This window comes from Trachemys scripta, chromosome 7 (genome assembly GCF_013100865.1).
Source record: "Trachemys scripta elegans isolate TJP31775 chromosome 7, CAS_Tse_1.0, whole genome shotgun sequence".
In the NCBI taxonomy this organism is placed as follows: domain Eukaryota; kingdom Metazoa; phylum Chordata; order Testudines; family Emydidae; genus Trachemys; species Trachemys scripta.
The window spans coordinates 37,741,299-37,763,479 of NC_048304.1; the positions used below are offsets into that span (position 1 = coordinate 37,741,299).

At 39.9% G+C, this 22,181-nt stretch overlaps 1 protein-coding gene across 1 annotated transcript in view; it reads right to left on the reverse strand.

The window, feature by feature from the left end:
• The window catches only part of SYN2 (synapsin II), a 424,624-nt gene that overhangs the window by 51,835 nt on the left and 350,608 nt on the right, over positions 1 to 22,181 (reverse strand). The window contains exons 6-9 of the mRNA XM_034775492.1: positions 21,323 to 21,385; positions 18,129 to 18,271; positions 13,860 to 13,934; positions 8,231 to 8,333 (exon numbers count right to left, since the gene is read on the reverse strand). Of these exons, the coding sequence (XP_034631383.1) occupies positions 8,231 to 8,333; positions 13,860 to 13,934; positions 18,129 to 18,271; positions 21,323 to 21,385 (384 nt within the window). The remainder of the gene's footprint in view (positions 1 to 8,230; positions 8,334 to 13,859; positions 13,935 to 18,128; positions 18,272 to 21,322; positions 21,386 to 22,181) is intronic.

The following is a 22,181-nucleotide window of genomic DNA, read 5'->3' on the forward strand; positions in this document are numbered from 1 at the left end:
CAAAGTGTGTAAGTGGTCTGCTAATGATTGACAGAGGTCTGCACATGTTTTCAAATCCAATTCTTTTTCTTGGAGAGCTTGATTTGTGTGGTAAAAGTGTTGTAAAATTTCATTCCACATGGTCAACATGAAAACAAACTCTAGTTCTTGCATTTTGTTTGCAATGTTTTCTACCTCTCATATAGTTTCTCCCTTTTGTGATTGCTCTTCAGCTATACTTTCCAAAGCATCCACAATCTTTCAGTCGGACTCCAGAATTGCACTTGTTGCCAATGCATGTGCCTCCCAGCGAGTATTAGAAAGAGATTTCAACACACGATCATTGCCCAAATATGTTTTAAAAACTGCCCATCGGTGTGTTGAGGCAGAGAAAAATGTATAAAGTAACTGGACTGTTGAGAAAAACCTTACTGCCACCGGACAACAATCAACAGCACTGCAGCCAACAAGACTGAGTGAGTGTGCAGCACATGGTATGAATATGGCATATTTGTTCTGTTCTAAAAGCTTCTTCTGCATTCCTTGAAAATGCCCTGACATGTTGGCAGCATTGTCATAAGACTGACCTCTGCACTTTGAGAAATCTATTTTGTAAACTTGGCACAGATAATGCAGTACTTGATTTGCCATTTCTTCACCAGTGTGGCTTTTCAAATTGAGGAATGTTATAAATCGTTCAACTGGTTTTCCATCTGTGGGAGACACATATCTTAGTACAATACTCAATTGATCAATATGTGAAAGATCAGGTGTAGAATTGACAGATAAATGGAAGTACCCAGCAGTACTTATTTCATCCACAATAGCTGAATGAACTTTGTCGCTCATTAGACCAATGAGTTCATCACATATTGTCTTGGATAAGTATGTTGGGTTACCTTTGCCAGCATTCCCATATTTTGAGATATGGCCTGCTAACAATGAGTCAAACTGAGCCACAAGCTCCAACAATCCCAAGAAATTTCCATTCTACAATGATCCAAATGTGTCATTTGATCCCTGGAAAGGCAGACCACGTTCAGCTAATGTTTGAATAACAGCTATAACACGCTGCAAGACATGTTACCAGTATTCACGCTCCCCTTTAATTTGTTCTTCCAATTTTTGTGTCAATCCAAAGCCCTGTCTTCGATTTAAATATGTCAACATTGAATCTCTGTGAGTAGTGCTATTTTCATGTTGTTCAATTAAAACAGTATTCTGCAAGTCACTAAATCCATCTGCAGCAAACCAGGATGTTGAAGGTTTATATGCAAAAAGTTTGCAAACAAAACGGTACACAGACCCTGTTGATGGTGAATACAGTAGCCATTCTCGAGTATTCTTCTCACCATTCACTTTCATGCCTAAAAATATTTTTTTGTGGACAATATCTTGTTTGTTTGCCATTGGTAAAAGTCCGACGTGATTTCTCAAATGGCCCAGTGTGGTGTTGACAGTCATTTGGTCTGCGATCTATCCAGTAAGCTATATCATTGGTACTGAAATCAACCCACATATCAGGATCTTTTCTCCTATTATTTACAGCATGAGCAGGTTCAGTGTCTGACACATCCACATCTTCTAGAACAATGTCTGTTTTACCACCAGGAGTAGGATGTCAGTTACAGTCTCTGATTTCCTCGCATTATTTCGATCTACATTAGTAGGACGCCCCCCCTAGTTTAGGTGGGGATAAGTAATAACAAAGTTCTGATTTTTCCCATGATGACTACTTCGATGCTTTTTTTGAAATATCAAATATCAATTTTTTTTGGTGCCCCCTGCTTTGCTGGTGCCCTAAGCATGTGCTTAGTCTGCCTATTGGGTAATCCAGCCCTGTGTGGGACTGTGTCAAAAGCCCTGCTGAAGTCCACCACATTCCCCCATTCACCAAACCAGTTACCCTGTCAAAGAAGTCAGAAGGGTCTGTGGCTTCAGGACAGCCCCGTCATGCAGGTAGCCAGCTAGTCTGAGAGTCTGGAAGCCCTGGGCCTCTGGTATAAGAGCAGTCCACATTGTGGGGCTGCCCAAGAGCTGCTGACTGAAATTGATACTGCTAATAGTGGTGGTGAACCTTAGAAGAATGTCAATTACAGTCTATAGCTGTTGGTCTTGGGGAGCATAGCTAGTTTCGGAAACACCATGTATCAATGTTTCCGCAACTAACATTTTTTTTTGGACTTCTAGTTTATGAGAAATTTTGAAATATCAACCTGGAAACCCCACATTTCAACCAGCTCTGATTTTAAGGGGTCATATCTGCATTTATTGCACATGCCAAGGATAGAACATTGTTTCATCTTACTGTCATTTCTGCCCTCAGACTTTTAGGTCTAAATCTTTTCTCCGGAGAATGCATGCAAAACACAATGGGCATGTCAAGGCTGCTTCCCCATTTTGAACTTTAGGGTACAAATGTGGGGGCCTGCAGGAAAACTTCTAAGCTTAACTACCAGCTTAGATCTGGTCCGCTGCCACCACTCCCAAATGCTAATTCCCTTCCCTGGGTAGCCTTGAGAGACTCTTCACCAATTCCCTGGTGAATACAGATCCAAACCCCTTGGATCTTAAAACAAGGAGAAATTAACCATCCCCCTCCTTTCTCCCACCAACTTCTGGTGGATCAAGATCCAACCCCCTTGGATCTTAAAAACAAGGAAAAATCAATCAGGTTCTTAAAAAGAAGGCTTTTAATTAAAGAAAAAGGTAAAAATCATCTCTGTAAAATCAGGATGGAAAATAACTTTACAGGGTAATCAAACCTAAAGAGCCCAGAGGAATCCCCTCTAGCCTTAGGTTCAAAGTTACAGCAAACAGAGATAAACACTCTAGCAAAAGATACATTTACAAGTTGAGAAAACAAAGATAAAAACTAACACGCCTTGCCTGACTGTTTACTTACAAGTTGGAAATATGAGAGACTTGTTCAGAAAGATTTGGAGAGCCTGGATTGATGTCTGGTCCCTCTCAGTCCCAAGAGCGAACAACCCCCAAAACAAAGAGCACAAACAAAAACCTTCCCCCCACCAAGATTTGAAAGTATCTTGTCCCCTTATTGGTCCTTTGGGTCAGATGTCAGCCAGGTTACCTGAGCTTCTTAACCCTTTACAGGTAAAAGGATTTTGGAGTGTCTGGCCAGGAGGGATTTTATAGTATTGTACACAGGAGGACTGTTACCCTTCCCTTTATAGTTATGACAGGCACACATACATCCTTAAAAAATGGATGCTGCAATAGAGCTTGCTCAAAAGCAAAAAAGGTATGTTTTTCATCAAAATGTTATTTTTTTTTAAATTTGAGAAAATTGTGGGTAAAGAGGATTTGAGGAAGTTTTGCCAAACTTCTCCCCACATTTTCATCACCAAATTTTGATATTTTTCACTAAAAAAAAATCAAATTTTCCTAAAATGTAACTAACTGTAATGCTGAGTCACAGACATGGGAGTACATGCCAGGTTTTGAAGAGTACCACTCCACTAGTGTGTCAGGATATGGCAAAGTAGATGAGTGCCGCCCCTTAGTTTCAAGAGCAGTGCAGCTGCAGAGATTAACTGATTTAGGCACCCAGAGACAGCTGGAATAGTTTGCTGTCCACTCTTAATTAGTGGTTACATCAGCCTCTTCCAAAGAGAGCGCCTGCTCCTGAGACAGGACACAAATTCAGCATTTTTTATTCTGGGGACAGATCTCTGTAACCACAGGGAATAATGCTTCTAATGGAATGTTGTTTGTACAGATGCTGAGGGAGAGGCAGAAGTGACTGCCAAACCCAGAGAATAGCATTTTTGAGTTGATGGAAGAGCGGGTGTTTCACTTACAAAGGGCCGCAAAACAAACAATCCATATTCTCTGCGAGGAGCCCTGAAGAAGGGGGTGGGGGTATGGCATGATAGATGCAGTGTAGTCCTGCAAAACCAGTGGCAGTCAAGGTCACCACTGCCAGAGAACAACTAGAGACACCACTATTATTAGCCAGCTAGTCCCAAAACATTAATTGATGCCATTCTTGATCAATGATATGAGGAAGGAATAGGAGCTGCTCCAATGTTAATCTTTTCTACTCAGTAAGTGCTAAGGAATAATAATTATATTGTTCTCAGCAAGCAGCACCTTCCAAGCCAGGGGAAAAATCCTCCTGGAGGGTTGGTTAAAAAGGAGTGACTGTCTGTCTGCATGGAGAGGAGGAGGTGCTGCTGGTGAGACATTTGACCTAACCCAGAAACCTAATATATCTAGAAATCTGTATTTTAAACTGTAATTGTTGATAGCCAAAGACATTGAAAACCATTTATTAACATGTCAAAGCAAAACATGAAACCCCACGAGGAAAAACTCTAAAAGAGGCTAATATTTGAAGATGAGGGTCTGTAGATTTTTCTTTTTCAGAATAAGACTTATTTCTTACTCCAAGATGCTAAGTGTCTGTAAATTTGCTTCAGTGTTGCTTAGCACTTATGACATATTTCTGTCTTTATGAATTCAGTGTATTTCAAAAATACTTCCATATTATTTATGATCACTCACATCATTGGTACAGAACAAGTATGCTAGTAATACTACATGCCCAGTTAGGAGGCTTTAAAATGCAAATAATTAGCTGGTTGTTATGGAAAATGTGCCAAACAACAGGAGAACCACATTCAATCCACCTACATGTATAAGAGAAAACTATTTCAGAACAATGAAGAATAGCTTAGCCTTCTGTAGACTTGGATAAAATATCAAACAAATAACACTTGCATACAGTGAGCATGCACTGGACTAAATCATAAGTAATGGATCTCTTTAGAAAAGGTGCTTTAAAAGTACAGCTAGAACATTAAGTTCATGAGACATAATATGGTGTCAGCACTTTGTATCTGATTCTGGTACTGTCTGTGGTTTAAAGACTTTGAGGACTGAAAAGAAGCAGAGCTTTAAATCATGGAAATCTGAAATGACCATCCACAGCCCAAATAGACCAGCTAAATTACCAGGGGAATATGATTAATGATAACAGCATATAAAATGAAAAGCGATGGGCAATATGAAATTGGGTAATCAGCTTTCACAGGCCAGAGCTAGTGTTATTTTCATAAGACATACAATTATAATAATAATTTAGAGTTACTTTTCTTTCAGCATAAGTCTAGAGGTAATGCACATAGTACCTAAGTACCATGAGTATCCTGATATTGTGAGTCTCTGCTTATGTATGTTCCAAATCATGAACCTTGTATTATATAGAGGGTATCTGCCTAGAACAGTGGTTCTCAAACTTCTGTACTGTGACCCCTTTCACATAGCAAGCCTCTGAGTGCGACCCTCCCTTATAAATTAAAACCACATTTTTATATATTTAACACCATTATAAATGCTGGAGGAGAAGCAGGGTTTGGGGTTAAGGCTGACAGCTCACGACCCCCTGAGGGGTCCTGATCCCCAGTTTGAGAACCCTTGGCCTAGACAGAAAGTGTGTATTTACAAAGGACCCAGTCCTCCTGTCTGAGAGGATGTGTTTGTTGAAGGGGTCCTAACATTGCATCTGTATTTGACTTAAGTGTTCCTACATTGTGTGCGCATTGTGCTGTGGTCTACTATTTTTAAAAGTCAGCATTTGTATCATCTGTATGGGGGACAAGTGTGTTTATACAGCTTGACGTTTAAAAAGTCAGCATTTACCCTCTGTACCAAACCATATCTGAGACACCACAAGTTTCCCCCATCTTAAAGTAGGCAATCTTTGTGATATCTCAGAACAACTGTGCAGTAAATGTTGACTTTTTAATACCAATCACTACATGTTTATAGGAAATCACAGATTTTTACACGTCATGAATCTGAATTTCTAGAGCAGTTCTACATCTCAATGGATAATAAAACTTTTAACAATCCATGCTGATGAATGTGTCATTGTTTCCAAAACAATTCAGCTGACTCTGTACAGTAGCAAAGAATTACCATACTTCTATCAGTTCTGTAATTTCAGTGCAGTGTCTGTTATGTATTATATTTTTAAATGGTCCTTAAGTAGGCCCACTACAATTGATTAGATTTTTTTCTAAAAACAGGAGTATATCTGGTGCAGATGGCCAGGTCATGTGCTCAAAAGGAGGAAGAAAAATGAAGTATATAGTGTGTGTCTGTTATGACATTTTCATTCACAACTTTTTTTTAATCAGTGAAAACATTTTTCAGACCTGTGACAGGCACTGGTCCTCGTCTAGAAAGTTACTGAGCGCATGCTAACTTCAGTGGGAGTTGGAAGTATTTTGCAGGTGTTGCTCAGAACCTTGCAAGATTGTGCTCTAAGTCCATGGTAAACTGTAAGTTCAAGCATTATCCTCTATTTTGAATTAGCAGAAAAAGGACCAAAAAGGAGATTTTTTTAAAAAATGGAAAACTTTCACATACTTACAATCAGCCAGCTTAACCAGCTTTATAGAAATTGAAATTATTGCTGAAAACAAGCATGGAAGACTTCAACTAAACAGGGAATATTTCAGAGAGAGTGGCAGTATACGAGGGAGTAAAAATAAGGGGTTAGAATGGAATGGCTTTCATCCTGCTGGATGTGTATAGAGTTGTTTTGATGTAGCCAGGCATGTTGTCCGAGGAAACAGGATCTCTACAGTTCACATTCTTCAAGATGTGAGGGAGCTACTACTGACGAACTCTAATTTTTGAGGAGTACAGCACTGAGTTTGATCCTGCGAGCTTCTGAGTTCCCTCAACTACTACTGATGTCAGTGGGAGTCGTGGGTGCTTAGCACTTGACAGTGATGACAAATGAATTTTAATTGCATTTGTAAGCAGCTATATGTATTTTCTTCTTTTGGAATCTCACAAGCAGAACACAAAAGAACCAAACCTTTTGGTTTTATTTAGAAATGGATACCATGATCCATGAGAGGACAAAACCAGAACCTGTCTCTGGGATACCAGTGTACTTTGGTGGCTTGGATAAAACCACTCTTGCTTTTGTTTTTGCAAAATCAGAACCTGACTTGGGGGGATTTGAGTAAAATGGAACTGGGATCCTAGGGACAGACTGTCCTGAGATGCTGAAAGCATCCTGCATTGTTAGATTGTAGAGGGGTGGATTGGCCACCCACAGACCCAGAGGGGGAGGAGCCCCTCATTGAGCTCTGTTGGATGGAGCTACATCACGCTCAACCCTCCTGCTGGAAGTCAGTGGACGGGACCGGAAGTACACTGCTACCACTGCTAGGGCCCTGTGCCAGGACGCAGTGGAGTGGGTGGGCCTGCGTCCCACCTGCCACCCCAATCCATGGGGTGGCAGTCTCCCCACACCCCTTAGGCAAGAAGCCTGCGCTTGTCGGCCCTCTTCCAGAACTAGGAGGCCCGACTGTTTGCTGCTCAGCCTGAGTGCAGGCCTGAGCCCTTTAGACTCTACTGCCCCACTCTGATAAAGGACCTGTGCTAACTGGCTGTTTGCTGCCCAGCCTGAGTACAGGCCTGAGCCCGAGACTCTTTACTACCCCGCCCCAACCAGCGGCTGGGGCTCCGTAACTGTGTGTGTTGTTTGGCCCTGATCACAGGCCCGAGCTCACGTCTCCCCGCTGATTCCCCATGTCAGGCGACACCCGGAGACGTAGTGGGGCTGACTGGCCGCCCACAGACCAGGAGGGGGAGGAGCTACTCCCCCCAACGGACTACATAGATAAATAACCTGTGATGGCTTTTTGGGGGGCAGGGTGGGGGTAAGCCAAATGATCAAGAACCATCAGGTCTAGAAACTCCTATATCATTTTGAAAAGCCCAGCAGTGTCTTCCAGCATTGATGGTTCATGGGGTATCAGACCTGAAAATTGTATTTTAGGCTGAAAAAAAAAGACACAAAGTGAAAACAAGGTTCTTAATTTCCCTTTCCATGTAAAGATATCCTTCTGTTGGGGTTCCCTTGGGATAGTGCTGTCCACAAATCTTACTCCAAAGTAATCTTGGTGAGCCCATTTAGGAAGGAAAGTTTGAGTTTGGAAAATAGGACATCTCCATTTGGTTTTGTTTATAATTTGTGAACGTTTCCTCAGACACTAGAAAACATTATGATATGGTTACATTTTCCAGGAAGCTGTGCCCCTAACTTGGATATGTGGTCTTGCATTATGACTTAAACATTGTTAAATACACTACATCCTCTGACATGCAAACAACCTGAGTTGGAAGCCTAAATCATATGTAAAGTGGTTTTACTCAGGTCTCTTAACAAGGAAATGCTTATATTGACAAGTATGGCATATCTTACCTCAAAAATATAATCCTTTCCATCCTTGCCATGTACAGCTTTGACAGCACAGATATCCAAACCCCCAAACATTTCAGAACAGGTGTCAACCCAGAGCTTGTACCTGTTGTGTGGAAAAAATAGTTCCCATCAGTATAAAATCAAGTCCTCATTATTATATAGACCTAATTGGATAGTTTGTTAGCTGGACAGTTGCTTTAAATTCAGTCTCCTCCTGAGTCTGTCAGCTTTACTGAATTTTCATTTACTATAATAGTGTCTTAGGCCTTGTCTACACTGGGTGGGTGGGGGTATCGATCTAAGTTACGCAACTTCAGCTACATGAATAACGTAGCTGAAGTGGACTTACTTAGATCGACTTACCATGGTGTCTTCATCGTGGTGAGTCAATTGCTGCCACTCCCTTGTCAACTCCGCCTGCGCCTCTCACGGTGGTGGAGTACAGGAGTCGACGGGAGAGCGCTTGGGGATCAATTTATTGTGTCTAGATTAGACACGATAAATCAACCCTCGCTGGATCGATTGCTGCCCACCGATCCGGCAGGTAGTGTAGACATACTCTTAGAAATACTAGCCCAGTGTCCACTAGGCACAGTGTTGTGGTGTCACAGAGGAGCTAGCTCCCTATTTCTTGAACTGGTGATATACTGGCCCTAGCTCCAGCATAGTTTAGAATACCCTTAAGACTGATCGAAACCATGAATGCTGGTACCTGCCCCTAAAGTGTCATCCGTCATCTGAGAATAGCTCGAGCTCAATAGCATTCCAGCCATGGTACTTCTGTCTTTCACATGCCCTTTATGTTCAGGCCAGGAGAGGGTGGTGTAGCTACTTATGCTGGCTCTACACCAGCCAAGGACTCCCCAAAAGGCCAAATTATCAGCTGCTGAGATCTAGCCAAATTCTGAACCTTTTCTGCTGCTGGAGTGGTGCCAATGAGCTAAAGTGAGGTAGGCAACTGGGGCCACTCTAAATCTTTGTACATGAGCAGAGCTCCAAATATGTTGTTACGTAACTGTTGCCTGACACAGGCTAGGCTGCTTCTTAATTTTGGCTATTCTTACTATTCTATCAGGAAAACTAATATCTGTTTTGAAACATGGGAGTGTCTTTATCTTCAATATTTTATTGTCCATAAATGTATTCAACATGGTCAGTGGTAGGTTATGAACAAATCATTTAACACTAAACCAACACAATGAGAATGGACAATGTAGAGGCATCAAGTGAAGTGTAGTGGTATGGTCCCCTATGTAGAATTCAACCATATATTATAGCAGTTATATACATTTTTGGATCATCCTATAGAATTTTAAAGGATGTTTCAAAAAAGCTATAGAAAGGATATAATTATCTGCTAATTTCTGTGGGTTTTTGGAATAACATTTCTGGAACTGTTTTGGTTTAATGCCAATTAAACTATTACATTTTATAAGACTTTTCTATATTGAGTGTTATATTGATTTTGTGTTCCTTACCTCAAATATTTTAGATAGTGTAATATGGTAAGTTAGGCCCTTTTTAGACTCTTAAGCACATTACCTCTTGTATTACATTTGATTTATAACCTCAGAGAAAGAAACAAGATGGATGTTTACAATACATGTTGATTGGGCTGGATAGTTCATCTTTACAGTAAGGAGTAACTCAAAGTTCTCAATGCAAGAATGGTCTGTCCATCCTGTGCTCATCTCTGTAGAAAGGCCAGATAACTGACCAGTGACTGAGTCAAAGTGGGACTTTCTTGCCAGAAAAAAAATGAAGCAATTGCTAGGGCGGGGCATAGACAGAATGGATAGTGTTTGGCGGGAGTCATAAAATCCCAGGGCACACATAGCTGTACTGTGCCTTCAGTTATGAGCATGCAGAGTTAGATGAAGACAATGGGAGTTATGTGCACATGCTCAAGGGCAGAGGTTGGCCTCTAGGATGAAAGATGGCAGCTGTGGTATCGAGAACTTTTGTTAACGAAAAGCCTATCTGAACATGGGCCATAGTACCTGATGATACAATCATGAAATAATTTATAGAGTTTGATATTACAGCTCTCCTAATTCAGAGGCTGATGAGCCCTTTTTAAAAAAAAAAAAATAAAGAAAAGACATTTACCATTCACATGTTTTTTTCTTCTTCTTCCCACGTAAGCTAATGGTCAAATATTTGAATTTAAATGAGAGCTGTTTCCTTTACAGCTCATCTCCTCCTCTTTTTTGATCCAGCCTTTGAGCCATAAAGATCAATTTGCCACATCATAGTAATTTCCATTGCAAAAAAACTGATGTAATAAACACAGGATTCAGATTTTACTGTAAGATCAAAGGGAAGGGAGAGGCTGGGCTGTGAGGGATAAAGCTTTTATTCACACATCTTAAGTAATCGTATCCTCTACAAGCAAACTTCTTAGTGCACATTTTGAATATTTTCTTATTACAAGTCTTTTCCAGCAGAAAAGTTTCACTTTAGGCAGAATGCTGTACTTTGAAATTTGTACAACTGTTTAAAAAAATCCTTTTGGGAACATTTGGCAATGAAAATAATTTTGCTGTTTCTCCTTTGAGCAAAATCTTTTTGTCTGAAACTAGTGATGTCTGGATGCTTCTCAATTTCAACAGCTGTGGATTCACTGACTATACTGATAGTGTCCACTTGTTCATAACCTTTTTTTTTTTTTCTGTAAAATGCCAAGGTGTGTTTAGCAAAAAATGGGAAACACAAAGCTTGTATTTGCAAGGCGATGTTATTTCTCTTTTAAAGAGGCTATCATTTGAAATCCATAAAACATCAACTGGATATTACTGAAGGTAGTTTTTGACATTCCATCCTTTGCCAATAAAACACTGAGCTGCAAAGACAACTACAGATATTAGGAGTGATCTTGGGTGGAAGAGCTTGTTGCCTGGTAGGCTTGACCAAAGGCCACAGTCCTAGTTTTCCCAGAGCTAATATAATTTGCAGTGTCCGAGAGAGGACACTCAAAACTAAAAGATAATGTTCCGTGGGACATGTTTAGGGAGCATTTGGTGTGGAAAGGGAGATGAGCCCTCTAGTTTGGTGAGAGGGACCTGTCTGAAATGGAAGGGTCAATGAGAACATGCTACAGCTGCAAAGAGCACATGTGCTCTGCACATTCTCTTTTCATTATTTCAACAGACTCTGATTTTTTTTAACTCTGTCTCCAGGACGTGGACTAGGATTTCTGTTGCCAACCCAAGGAGCTACAAAAATTCAGACAACTCCAAATCATGACAAGTATTATATGTAAATCTCAGGTTATTAGTTCAAACCCTTAATTATTCTGAGTCTGTTTTCAAATTCCCTTAATTCTTGGCAGGTAGAGTTCACTCCTTCCTGCACTGGTGCAGGCATTTCAGTGTGAATGTACAAAAAATGTATATACACATGTATATATGTGTGGTGTAGATGTTCATTCTCCTGTTACTGGCTTTTGGGAAGGGATTTCTGTTTTACTCTCAAGCTTTGTCTTTGCTGGCACAAAGGTATATTTTTATAGTGCAATAACTAATGTGTGATAGTTATTTCTCTATCAAATCCAAAGTGGAGACAAACCACTTCTAGTGTTTACCGTAAGGTAGCTAGGTGAGGTCAGCACTATACTTCCGTCCCCTCCCTCCCATCTGGGGATGACTAGTTTACTGCATAGTAATATAAAAGTGTCTAGTCTCCACTATGTTTTTATAGTGGGATAGCTAATATGCGTAAACACACTTTTTTGTTGTCGGGGAAGATGTAGTCTCACTCTCTGAAAGAACAGGGGAGCATTTCAGCTCACTTACGCTTCCCCCTCAGAGTACAGAGCTATCATTGCCATGCTCTCCCACTGAGGGATCTGTCTAGATCAGGGGTGGGCAAACTTTTTGGCCCAAGGGCCACATCTGGGTATGGAAATTGTATCACAGGCCATGAATCCTCACAAAAGTGGGGGTTGGGGTACGGGAGGGGGTGAGGGTTCCAGCTGGGGGTGTGGGCTCTGGGGTGGGCCAGAAATGAGGAGTTCAGGTGTGAGAGGGAGCTCCGGGTTGGGGTGTGGGTGAGGTGAGGGTTCTGGGGTACAGGAGGGTGCTCCGGGCTGGGACTGGGATCAGGGCTAGGGCAAGGGGTTGGGGTGCAGGAGAGGGTCAGGGGTGCAGGATCCAGGTGGTGCTTACCTCAAGCAGCTCCTGGAAGCAGGGGCATGTCCCCCTTCCAGTTCCTATGCAGAGGCATGACCACGCGGCTCTGCGCACTGCCCCATCTGCAGGCGCTGCCCCTGCAGCTCCCATTGGCCGCGGTTGCCAGCCAATGGGAGCTGCGGGGGTGGCGCTTGGGGTGGAGGCAGCGTGCAGAGCCCCCTGGCTGCCCGTCCACGTAGGAGCTGGAGGGGGGACATGCTGCTGCTTCCGAGAGCCACGCGGAGCCATGGCACGCGTGGAGCGGGGCAAGCCCTGGACCCCATTCCATGGCAGGAGCTTGAGGGCCAGATTAAAACATGTGAATGGCCGGATGCGGCCCCTGGGCTGTAGTTTGCCCATTCCTGGTCTAGATGAAAGGGGGCAGGGGCTGGACAGCTGGGAGCTGTCATTCCCCTTCTTACTTGTTTTCACCCTTATAGAAAAGGCTGGCTTTCCTGTGTCTGTCAATTCACAAGTGGAAATGAATGAGTGTAGCTTCCAGATTCAGAGAAACTGAAGGGAAAAAGGTGATCATTGGTGAAGAAACTTTATTTTACCTTTTCACTACCTAACCACTCTACAAAAAGTGAAGATTCTTTAGCATCATGAAAACAAGGATAGGACATTTTTACTGCGCATAATTTGTTTACCTTCAAACAATGGCAACAGTTACAGAAGTAGAAAGAAGAAAAATCTCACAGCTGCAGTAAGGCTCCAGAGCTTTGTTTTCAGGGGACAGAGGCCTGGGCATAGCGGAGGAACATACAAAAATGAGCAATATCAGAGTTCTGGGGCTAAGCTCAAAGTGATATGGCAGGGAAGAAAGAACTTGATAGGGCTGCAGGAAATATCCATTTATTGGGTAGAAGAAGGAAGCAGTGATGAGCCTAACAAAACACCTGGACTGGTGTCATGGGAGAGGCCTCAGTACATCCCAGCAGCTGAGAAGAAACTCAGTGTAGCCCAATGTAGCATAGAGGGAAAGAATATGCCATTCAGCAGGGCTACAAAGAAGAAAATGCTTTGTGTGGCTGAAATTAAGACCAGCCTGTTTGGTTGCACAGGAAAAGAAGCTTAGCCCAAGGTAAAGAAAATATATGGGCGGATGCAGAAGAGGAAAAGTACAATATACCAGAAGGAGAAGTCTTCTGGGGAGAAGAGGAGAAATGACTAGTGGACTAATGCTGTGGTGGTGAAATGCCTGAATAGAATCCTGACTGGCTTGAAGGTGAGTGCATAGATTTAGATTTAGGAATCTAAATAAGGATGTGGGAGCTTACCTTTAAGGCACCCACTATTTGGAAAACCTTGGCCATATTATCTTAATGAATTTTTCAAAAGGAACTCTCGGACCTTCAGTTAACACTAATTGCACTAGCATCAGCTCTGGGAATTTTTGATTAATTTAAAATGAGAATTATTTAAATTTCTAATTAGTCCATACATGAGGCTGCACTTACCTATCTGACATAGCGATTTGTTCCAACATTGCAGAGCCAGTGTTTGTCTTCCAGTTTCCAGATATGGAAGTCCTCCTGAGAGAAAAAATATTACAGACACAATATTAACTGAGTACCTATTGCACACTTACATTTATTGTCAGTAAACTGAGCAGACATCTTCACCATCTTTCTTAAGTTGCTCTTATTTTCACACAAATATGATACCAATTGTTACCTCTGTTTCTCTCCTCCTGCTGCTTACAATATAACATTCACACTGTCAAGAATTCAACTGATAGCATAAGTCTCAGTAAAACATCATGCATACAATTTTATAAAGTGTGATAATGGCAGTTCACCATACCCTTTTGCCTGTTCACTTTCATAACTGTTGTGACAACTGTTGTTTAGTGGTGATATTAGTAATAGACTATTATGAAATTGCAGCTATGAGTGGTGAGTATGGATGCACCAACATTGTGAACTAATTCTAAATGCATATCAAATAACAGGAGTCAAAGAAAGCTTCAGGTCCAGATATCAAATCCATCCCAAACTTTCATTTTAGCCAATTATAGAGTTAGGCCCTAACAGTGATATTCAGATGCATATTTTGAACCACTCCAAGGTTCAGGACTGTTCAGAGTCATTGTTCCAGTTTGACCCTAATCAAGATAGTCTCTACCTGTGAAATTTGGATCTAGCTTCAGGCCCTGATTCTGGACCCTTCTCAAATTAAATTACATTAAATTAATCTTCTATTTCTAATTATGTCATTTTAAAGCCCACTAAACAAAAGCTACTCTCTTTTTATGTCTATAATAAATCATCATCATCACTACATTTTATAAATGAGTACCTTTTAAAACATTTTGGCTTTTTAAACCAATGATGATGAATAGTACAGAGAAGAGGAATGCATTCTGTAATTGTAAAGACTGTACTAGAAATGAGCAACGGATACAAACTGTCTAAATTATGACCTCTTGTTTCCTGCTGGCAAAAGAACAGCAACACCTGTAATTTATGAGAAGTGAATTACAGTGGCAATAGGCTTGTCTCCATCTTTCTATAAACCTAATTATGAGCTTGGGAAGAGGTATCAATCCACAGAGTAAAAGATTTTAAAATATATTAATTGAATAAACAGATGCAGTAATTATGTATTAATTAGGGAATCAAGTCCTAGCACATTAGAGTGCATTACACTTGTGCCTATTATGTATTTTCAGCTCATATCCATCTTTGTGAAGTTTGAAAAGAAGCAATGTCTTAAAAGAAACAAAGAATTTGAGATTAATATAACACTTTCTACTAGCTCAAGTTTAAAAGGCTTTTACCCCCCTCCAGTTTGATGAAAAAGTACTTGCATTTCTATTCTGGCATTTCTGTTCTATTCTATTCTATTCTATTCTATTCTATTCTATTCTATTCTGTGACTTTTCTCCATGAAGAGGTGCATAAATTACCATACACTGTACGTGCAATGCTACAGTACAGGTCATTACTTTAGATTGATGTGAACACTAGACATTAGTTTTATTGTTCTTTTGGTCAGAGAATTATGGATTCAATGTGTGTTGCTTTTGGAAAAAGAGGGTGGGGATTTAAGATCAGTTGGTACTTTTGTACATATGTGTATGTTTTCATTGTGCTTCACCCTTTTTAATTATATTTCCTTGAAGTCAGATACAATGAATCCTGTACTGGGTAGTTGTGTGTGTGTCATGAAATCTTTTGAGGAGCTGTGGTATTTGGAGCGATCCAACATTGCATTTTGGCTATAATCTCCACTGACAAATGTTAAACATCCCTTTTTTTGTGAGTCATGGATCCAGTTTATACCACAATTTCCCACAGAATTACAACACAGAAGCTCTTAATAACACTTTTTAAACTACAAAAACAAACGTTCTGCTGGTATTTTCTGTGGTGGCTCTTTAAGTACTCTGTTTCTGTGTCACAGCAGAAAATGAGAACCAGCTGTAGAACAAGATACTACTGACAAAACTTATATGAATGCATATGAGGTGTTGTACAGTGATTTGGTAAATTGCCTGTTTTTCATGTTGCTTTAGAGTATATAACAATAGATCAATATTTCTTCATAAGAATCTAGGGGAATAACAGCTAGGCTCACAGGAGTCAGACACAATCCCCGATCTTGGAGAAAATGGAGATTTAAAAAAAAGTCTAAAAAAAAAATACCACTATTTTAATTCAGTTTTTGAGGTCTCCTAAGATAATTTTGGTCTGCAGTCTATGCAACAAATCTAGGGCCCAGCCCTGTGAAGCACAGAGTGCTCTAAACTCCCATCAACTTCACTGTTGATGAGGTACAACACCTCAAAGAATTGCTCATCTGGACTGTGCATCTGCTGCTCCTGCAGGGGTGTGTGTCATAACCATTCAGCAGTTGTACCTTACTGCTAAAACTGTGCTCCTTCGGAGCCATCAGATGAAAGATGCTGACAAGGAGGTCATATAGGGCCGCAGCTGTTTTCAAATTCTTAAGCATCTACCTTAAAACTGGTAACCGTGCCTGAAAATTTGCAAAAATGCTTAAAGCATTTTACTGACATTTTGCTGAAATTTTATTGTAAGAATTATCTTCCGAAAGGATTTCCAAGAGACCCAGCCTTGGTCCCAGTGAGTATTTTCTGTTACAGAAGTTCATTCGCTATTTGTTTCTTTTTCCTGTGTTTTTGTATTCTTGCTTAATTCCATACTATGTGTATTAATGCAGCATTTTCTGAAACAAATGGTAGAGATGTGTTAATCTCAGTATTTCTGGTTTGCTTGGAGCCCAATAAAAATTAGGAGTTAGACTGTACTTTAGCTCAAATATAGCAATAAATAAAAAAATTTAATGTACAAGAATTTCTTCACCTTTCCAAAATCATGGGAATTCCTAGGTGCATACAATATATATTGTGTCCATTGCATCAATAACTGAATTATGAGTAACTAATTTATGTCTTGATCCTGCAGTGACCCCTGAAAAGACAGAGCTGTGAGCACCCACTCCAAGCTCTATCTACATCTGTCTAAAGGTCATTACAAGATTGGGGCCTCAGTTATATCAGGTGTGGTTAGAATGAAATATTCTGTGCCATTAGTTAAGAGTTATACATTCAGGTCTCCCTGTGAATGAAAATGACCTAAAGTAGTCTCAAAGCTTTTTAATAATAAAATTGGGTCTTGCTGCTGAAGGGATTTAAAAAGTCACCTATAAAACAATCAGACCACACTTCCTGTTGTTGTTTCCCTGAAACTATTTTGAGAAATTGCTGTGAAAGAATTGACCCACATGCAGAGGTGAAAGTAAGCCGGTACACCATGCCGGACCCAACGGGCTTCCCCAGGCTGGCGATTTAAAGGGCCAGGGCTCCTGCCACTGCGGGGAGCCCCGAGCCCTTTAAATCACTGACAGAGCCCTGCTGCTGCTACCCTGGGGCTATGGCAGCCGGGCTCGGGCAGCACTTTAAAGGGCTGGTGCTCCTGCCGCTGCGGGGAGCCCCGGCCCTTTAAATCGCCGCCCGAGACCGGCTGCCGGAGCCCCGGGGTAGGGCGGCAGGGCTCCCTCGGAGATTTAAAGGGCCCGGAGCTCCGCTGCCATAGTGGCGGCCAGAGCCCTGGGCCCTTTAAATCTCCCCTGAGTCTCCCAGCTGCCACTGCCCTTAAATCTTGATTTAAAGGCTCTACCTCTTCCAGTTGAGGCCCCGCCCCTGCCCAGGACTCCAGTGTACCGGTAAGTCCTTTAACTTACTTTCACCACTGCCCACATGGGAGTTGTAGGTAACCATTCTGGAATGTCCTAAGCATGTGTTTAATTTCTCCCTCCCAGCCCCCCTCCAAAAAAATAACTAGAAAGTACTTTGCCATCCTTCAAAGTTTAAACCATTTGAAGTAAAGTCCATTTTTGCACTCTCCACAAGACCCCTTTTCATTTCCATTTTTATAACCTCTGTATGCTTTCCATTTGAAATATCACATTTATTTATTTTATTCTCTCAGAGCATTTCCATTGTTATTTCTGTAACAAATAGAGTTCAACAAAATGCATTATTAATATAAAAATGAAACAGCTGAGATACTTTTAACACTTTTTAAAAGCTTTTTAAATGACCATCAACAAATTAAAAAAAGGCTAAAATACCTTCCTCCACAAAGTGCTTATAATAGAGGAATATTTAAAAAGAGGTATTAGACTTCAATCAAGTGAACTTTGGTGGTGCTTTGTAAATATCGAAATCAGAAAATGAAAGGAGATAATTTTTGGCTCACATGTATGCTTTGTAGTTAGTGCCTATCTTTTGGATCCTGATGTCGTATTTGGAGTCTATGAAGGGTTCAGTGGTGGCGTAGGTTTGGGTAAGTGCTACCACACTGGCTATGTCCTGAAAATCGTAGTGGTTGTCTACCTTAACCTGTTGTCATAACACAAACAGCATGAGGAAGAGAAAAACAACAAGAACAATAGTTAAGTATGTACTGTAAAATGCAATTGCAAATGACTCCTGTGAGAAATATTACTTTTTATAGTGTCAGATTACAAAACAAAGAATTGACAATTTATCTGATCTGTAAAAAAAAGCTGTAGTTGTCAAAACTAGAATATAGCAAAAATATTCCTGCAATAAGATGTATAATTTCTAGCCAGAAATTTAACATTCACTGTTGTAGAAGGCAATTATCAAGTATCGACATTACATTTTCTTTGAGGAAACCCTTTTAAAATACTGATGTTTATTTTTGTGTCACATAAACAATCTCTAGGAATAGTTCTTTATAGGTATTTTATTGTAGCACTTTGGCGTTTCAGTTTTAAGGATGCAGTGAACAGTACTTCTGTGTGGGATGGATCAGTTATAATAAGAGGAAGGAAGGAAAGGAATACAAAAACCCAACCCAACCAAACAAGAAAAACCTAATTGCTTTATCTAACCATGAATTTTGGAGTCTGTTTATACCATTATGTTGCAAGACACCTCTCCTGACTGGGAGATGTTTGTTAAAGGATTGAATTCTATAGTCTTAATCCAATATGGTTCAGCTGTTCCGGCCTTCAGGTATCTTCATTAGAGCCCAAAACACAAATGGTTGCTTATAGGACTTCATATTTAATTTTGAGATAAGTAAATACACCTATTGGGTATTTAGTATCTGTGTTGTACTTTTAAATAAGGTGACAGGCATACTAATGAAGATTTTGAGGAATAATGTGAAAACTGAATGTGTGCAAAAGCTTGTGTTGGGTGTACACAAAGTTTATATCAACGTTTTAAAAATGTTTTGCTAGTCAGGAACCAATCCTCCAAGGTCCTAAGTGTTCTGAACTGAACTCAGGCTCAATAGAAGCGGAGGGCAGTCATCCTCTGAAAAAAAATAGCTCAGTATCTTGAAGGATGAGTTCATAGTTTTTCAAGGTGTAACCATGTATATCAGAAGAACGTTGAGTGCAGTAACTTGCACAGTGGGCCATATCCTGCTCCAACTGAAGTGTATGGGAGTTTCATCACTGACTCAATTGGAATTGGACTAAGCTCAATGTTAACTATAAGTGCCTGGATTCAAAACCTGTAGCAGCTTTGATGTCAAAGCAGCCCAATTATATTATCACAACTTTAGCCATTTCCACCAACTTTTGGCTTGAAATGAAAATTTTATCCAACAAACTAGAACATTTTAAAGGCCAAATTCAATGGTGATGGTTAGGAATCTGTGTAAGCTGGTCAGAAAATATATACAAGTAGAAAAATGATACTGCACTGATTTGGCATTCAGTAGGTAATGTACAAATACGGGTAACATTCCCTCAGAGCAACTGTTATGGAATGCAGATAATATGTACCTGGCACTTCTATTACACTAAATTCCGAAACGTATTTGGCCAGAGATTTCCACAGGCATTACACTTCTTATACACCAGGCTGAATTTACAAGTATTAATAAAATGCCTTTTTATTAAGATTCTGATCTGCAAAATGGATGAGAGTAAAGAGATTATAATTTAACTAAATCTGTAAAATCTCATTCCCAATTGCTCCTCCTGTCTACAGTTTAAATTGTGAGTTCACAATAAAACCATTCACTTTCCCCTATTTCAGATCATGAGAAAATTTTGAAAAAGAATTGAAAGGCAGATTTTTCCTCAATCCTTTTCTAGCAAGTCTATAGATAGATACAATGTACTAATGCCAAAGTCTTTAATGGTATAAACATTTAAGTGGGAGTCGCATGCATATATTTGAGAACATTATTTGGCCACTATAGTGGAAAAATTATGAATATATGGAAAAAGTTAGATGATATAGAAAAAATCCCATTAAAGAACCAATGCAGGTGGGAGAGAAGGAATAATGGAGTGACTAACATTAAAAATCCCTCACACAAAGAGGAGTTCATAAACTTTCCCCAAATCAACAGAGTAAGAACATCCAGCGTGGTAAAGTCACAATGTGGATAAGATAAAAAGGTTCTTGGTTTTGTTTTTTAAATTCAAAAATTTAAATTAAAAAAAGAGATTGGTTGCTTAAGCCAATCAACTCCTAGTAAGGATGTTTAAGCAATTATGTTGTTCCATCATGGGATATTTCTGTTTGTGTCCATAAATTTTGTAGTAGGTAAGGTTTCTTGTATACAGGAGGCTCAGAGCTATGTAAAATGTTAAATATCAAGGAAATTAAATTTCCTTAACAAATCTGAAATGCAAAGATAAATATTTTAATGAATAAATATGAAAAATGACTAAAATCAATTTTCTACTATTCAACGGCTGATATTTAATTCATAGAATTTTTGGAAATCCAAGGGGATAAGGACACTTTGTCCTTGTTCAATCCTTTTTCATCTGTAGATCTCTTAGCACTTTGGAAATATCTACCAATTGAGTACCTGCACCCATTAACATCAGTGGAAGCATAATTGAGCCATACACTCAAACCACCATTGTGAGATGTAAGTGATATGGAAATTGCTTCACCCACCAGTGAAATGTAGTTGCCTCTGGATTGAATGCAGCAAGTGTGCTGCAACTCTACAGGACAGGAAATGAAAAATACTGTATCCAATTGAAACTACTATGGGAATTTAGGAAGATGTAGGAGAATTTATTCACCAGATTCTCAGACCTGCAAATCTTTACTTGTGCTTATAAACCTGACTTTTCAAGTAATTCTGCTGCAGGCCACAGAATTATCATATAAGGCCCTGATTCAGGAAAGCATTTGAGCATGTGCTTAAGTCCATTTCTCAAGGCCAGAATTTAAGCTGACTGGGGATGTAAGCATATGCTTAAATACTGTCCTGAATAGGGACCCAAGTAAGGCTTTGCCAAATCAGGACCCTGAGTTGGAATTTGGCCAGCTCACAAGTTTTAACACCTACTGTGGAGAAATTTATATATTTTAATATTTAGACAATTAAAATGTAGACTAGCACCAGAAAACCCCTAGCATATATATAAATAAGACCTGCACCTTTCCCATGCCTGAATGAGCATGTCCAATCTTCACGACAACTGGAAACATTGGCAGTGTTAACTAAGAGGAGAAGAAAAGAAAAACAATATTAATTTAACTGACCATTGAAGTCAGGAACATTTTAATATTAATGAAAATAACTTCTTCTGAAGTAGCTGTTCAGGATTCATTAGAATTTTTTTCATCCTGGTTTAAACTTGCCTGCATATCTTCACCTGTCAAACTGGTGTATGCAAGAGCATCATTATTACTATGTTACATTCCTCTCTGTCCCATGTATCTCTGCCTTTAGTTTATACAACACAACAAAAAATGTAGTCAAACAGCTCTTCCCATGTGGATATTTTAGAAGTATCCATGGATTGCTCAGCTATTTAATTTGAACCCAAGGGTTTGTTTAAATAGAGCTGGGCTACATTATGAATTACACGCCCATACAACATCTTAGATGATTGCATAATCAAAAGCTACATTCCTTTCTTTTGATTCAATCTCAGAAGATAAAAACAAATTTATCCGAAGAAGTTTGAAACTTCATTTATTGCAAAGCTCTGCTGAGAAAAATCTTCTTCATAATAAAGAGACACCCACAATATTCTAATTCAGTTTAGGATTCCAACACAGAGAAGATCTTTATCCTCACAGCATGTAGCATTAAAAACAACATTTGCCACTTTCCAGTTAGAACTTGATTTGGAGCGATGCTGAAAAACGTGTAGCTTCCATTTATAACAGCCATTCTCATGTCTCTCAGCCTGCTCAGATTCAGCCGCAGAAGATCTCCTGCAGGTGACTACAGATAGCTGGGAGAGTGGATATTGGCTTTTTAATGGCATTCTCTGTACCTGTAATTTGA